We start from the raw sequence: 3,965 nt of genomic DNA on the forward strand, positions 1-3,965 counted from the left end.
GGCATTATTTCAAATATCTGTGTAACCTCCGTGTGATCGGAAAAGTTCGTCATTGTGACAGTTATAGAAGAGATAGCCGTTCGACCTGGAAAAAGGAGCTTCAGCCCATCATTATATAGACCTTACAGTTTGAGGTCACGTCCTGTGGGGCTGAAAAGGGGGAGAGTCTTTGTCGAAACTGTGGTTTATTCTATTGTTAATAGCTTTAAATGCTGCACTGGTCTTTCACACCTGCAAGGGAACTCTAATTCGATTAATAGGAACTTCAATATATATTCATTAGATGGCTTTCCCCCAATAATATATGATCACCAGCGGGATGTGAATGGGGACCATTTATTCCTACTCTGAATGGGCCTGCGTGGGACCAAAACTTCACCTGCTTCCCCTCTCAATTAGGAATGTATCCCAAACTCTGACAGAAACGAGTTAAATTAGGCGTCAGCTAATTTCCAGTGGCCCCTCCTACGTAATCCCTCCTCAGAGCCTTTCCATTTGAGCGTGCCCCCTTTAATTCACCATAAGTTGAAAGGTTCAAATAGTGCCTAATGAAACAGTGACTAAATCGTTCTCTGTCGCTCGGAGGAACCCTGTAGCTGTCTCTCAAAGCTCTCTCAGCACACAGCCGTCGGGGGTCCTGGGCTAAATGCGAGTCCCAAGGCAGGACAATCTAACCTGTCAAAGCCTTTGCCCACTTCTATATATACTTGTTCTGTGGTCTCAAGCAATAGCAGCATAATCAACCAACGTGGGACCGAAAACGCAATTAAACTCGCTTTGGACAACCAAAATCTTTTCAAAAGCGAACATTAATGGACTATTGGCTGCTCCCCGGGGGCGTTATCGGGTACCCTTTTGTGGTCACATCTAAGGAGAAATTACACTTTCATAAAGCTCACTTCATCCATTTTGAATTAGATAGCTAGATCTTGTAAATTGAGCTCTGCTTCATAATGTTCTTAAATAAAATACGCACAGTGGACATTGAGGTGTAACAGAATAAGACCACTGGTTAGGAATGACAGCTTAATAATGATAGCTGTCGTGACAGAAACACCTTAATTCGGTGAAATGCTAAAAGATAACTGAACTCACGGTTTAATGAGCCAGAGGCTAGGAAAGTACAAAGTCTTTGTAATACAATAAAACAACTTTATCTTTTTTAAGGTGGAATTGTAATTTTTTGAAAAAAACATTTAATTGTGTTTAAATTAAATTATATAAGGGGGGCTTTTTTCTTCATAAAATTACAATGAATGTACGTTTGAAACCTTGTAATATTTCACTTATAATACTGAATATTTACATATTTTTAATGGAAAAGTGAAAAAAATCATCCCTGCGAGCAGTTTTTAAATCAACTCGACTCTCAAAGACGCAAAAATCAGTTTTTCCACTTTGTATTAATTATCAGTGTTAGAAATATTAGAGATTCGGGTGAGCATGTGCATAATCAATCATAGTAAGTCAATAATGACAAATTATTAGGTCAGCTCGTCATGTTTATTTCAATAAATACAGATATACAAAGTTTACAAATTGTTACATACAGGTTTCGGGTTTACACGTCAGACCTTTACTATTTCTTGGGGTTTTCTGTGCTACACGTCACTGACTGTAAACGTATTTCCGGCAAAAACTGAAATCATTTACTGGGGATAATTAACAAGGTAGTGTAGGTGAGAACCTCGGGGGGATCCACATAACATCAGTCACATAGTTGGCCGTGTTCCCAAATATTTCACAAACACCTATCCACACTGGTTTTTAAACATTAAACATTTGTTTTGAACATTATAAAGAACATGGAGCGAAGAACAATTAATATTTTCAGAACTTCTTCTCAGGCTTCATGCAGCAGATATTTGGCTCAGGGGCTGGGTGATGCCGTGATCCATAAATGCAGCAGGGCAGAGGATGCGCCAGCAGTGGAACTTGTTGAGCCGAGTTGCTCTCAGATGGGTGACACCTCTTTCTCTTCAGAGGCTGAGGCCGGAGATAGAGACTCCTCGTCTTCTGACCTTGAATAGTCTGTGTGGCCGGTTGTGCACTTGCACCCACTGTGCGCGCTCCTTTGGGTGGCTTTACCCTCCTTCTTGTGCTTCACTCTGCGGTTCTGAAACCAGATTTTCACCTGTTTCTCTGACAGGTTTAAATATGTAGCGATTTCGATTCTCCTGAGTCTAGAAAGATACATGTTCGTGGAAAACTCCCTTTCAAGTTCCAGGAGTTGCGTACTTGTAAAAGCCGTGCGCATCCTCTTGCCATTCTGTATGTGGTTACTCTCGGAGGCACCTGTTAGAGGAAACAAACATTTTTTGAGTCATGTTTTAGTTCTGTACTTCGTCTGTGAATGCGCGCTCAATCCAAGACAGGTGAAATATCGCGCGTAAATCGTCGTGCGTAAAAACAAAGTGCATACCATTGATCTTACTGCTACAAAGTACAACACGAGTTCTAATAAGTACACAAATATGTGCCGGACAGTAGCTCTAGTCATGAGCCGAGACAGTAGAAAACACGTGCTTACCAATAGAGAGACAATGGTATCTCCTGGGATCTGTGACGCTGAAGGTGGGCGTGCAGACAGGTGTATGTCCAGGGTGAGCGAGTGCAGGAGACTGCTGATGTGCTATTCTCTGACAATACTGTGGCTCTGCTCCTGGAAACTGACTCTTCAGCATGGGAATGCCGCTGCGGGAAGAGTGGATGTGGGATGTGACGCACAGTGGACAAACACAGAAAGTCCCATTTTTCCTGGAGGGGCACACGGGAGCGGTGACAGTCATTACGCTCGGAGAGTGCATGCTGATTGGAATAAGGAAGTCTTGTCCTGGATGCTCAGTTGGTCCAGGTCGCACCGTATCCTTGATTATTAAAGAATCAACATAAAATGACCTCGACATGGCTGCGTCGCTGATAAGTGATCACTCGGTGAGCAGGATGATTGCTGCTTCTCATCTGAGCCCCTCGGGATTTCCAAAGGTGCTTATGTTTGATGGTCCAACAAAAGAGAGCCCGAGGAGGGTTGGCCCTGCAGCGTCACCCACGTGCGCACCCGGCTCTTGGGGTTTATACTGTCAGTGACCTAGACCACGTGATGTCTCATATAGGCCTCCAATCACAGCTTCAAGATTTGCTTTTTTATGCCGAATTTACAAAAGTCTTGACTGGTAACATAACATAATCAGGGATTTTTTTTTATTTATTTATTATTTTGAGAACTGTGTAGAAAGTTCTACAAAGACATTTTTCAGCACATTCACACTGACTGAAGTATTACTTTGTAATACATTTGAAACAAAACCTAATATAGGTAGGTAGGTAGGTAGGTAGGTAGGTAGGTAGGTAGGTAGGTAGGTAGGTAGGTAGATAGATAGATAGATAGATAGATAGATAGATAGATAGATAGATAGATAGATAGATAGATAGATAGATAGATAGATAGATAGATAGATAGATAGATAGATAGATAGATAGATAGATAGATAGATAGATAGATAGATAGATAGATAGATAGATATTGCGAACATTTAAAACGTGCTGGTGAGATTTGAAAATTCAAACTTGTCACTACTGAACAGCTGTTTGGAAACACCTGCAACTATATAAATAGATTGTTTAGTATCCATAACACTTCAAATTTCTGACAAAACGTGCTTTACATACGCGATTCACTCTTCTTTTCTTTTTCTTTTTTTTTTCCAAATTTGACCTGCAGTCAGTTATTGGTTTATTCACATTCTTTTAAATTACTGATAAGTCTGACATAGGAATGAACGATATATGTCCAAGGCTAAGGATTGATAGTTCGCAAATGAGATTTAAGGAATTGTCCACGCGACCATGAGCAATAATTGCTTTGCAGACTAATCGTGCATTGAATCCGGTTGGTCCAGGTTTCACTTCTAGCAATTAAAGAATTATGAACTCATGGCGAGTCTGGACTGGGGTTATTTGACGGC

At 41.0% G+C, this 3,965-nt stretch overlaps 1 protein-coding gene across 1 annotated transcript; it reads right to left on the reverse strand.

Annotated features, from left to right (window-relative positions):
- Window positions 1-1,494: 1,494 nt before the first annotated feature.
- On the reverse strand, window positions 1,495-3,022 carry gsx2 (GS homeobox 2). Its single transcript, XM_004557138.2, has 2 exons — window positions 2,531-3,022; window positions 1,495-2,295 (listed from the first exon to the last, which is right to left on the reverse strand). The coding sequence occupies exons 1-2, from the start codon at window positions 2,904-2,906 to the stop codon at window positions 1,955-1,957; spliced, it is 717 nt and encodes a 238-aa protein (XP_004557195.1). The 5' UTR covers window positions 2,907-3,022; the 3' UTR covers window positions 1,495-1,954.
- Window positions 3,023-3,965: the final 943 nt, after the last annotated feature.

The sequence above is a fragment of the Maylandia zebra genome, linkage group LG23 (assembly GCF_041146795.1).
Source record: "Maylandia zebra isolate NMK-2024a linkage group LG23, Mzebra_GT3a, whole genome shotgun sequence".
Lineage (NCBI taxonomy): Eukaryota > Metazoa > Chordata > Actinopteri > Cichliformes > Cichlidae > Maylandia > Maylandia zebra.

Bases quoted from the DNA above. Each gene is read 5' to 3' on its own strand.
- gsx2 (XM_004557138.2), bottom strand. From the start codon at position 2,906: ATGTCGAGGTCATTTTATGTTGATTCTTTAATAATCAAGGATACGGTG. The intron at 2,296-2,530 runs GTAAGCACGTGT...TTCCTCTAACAG, and splicing joins ATACCATTGTCTCTCTATTG to GTGCCTCCGAGAGTAACCAC.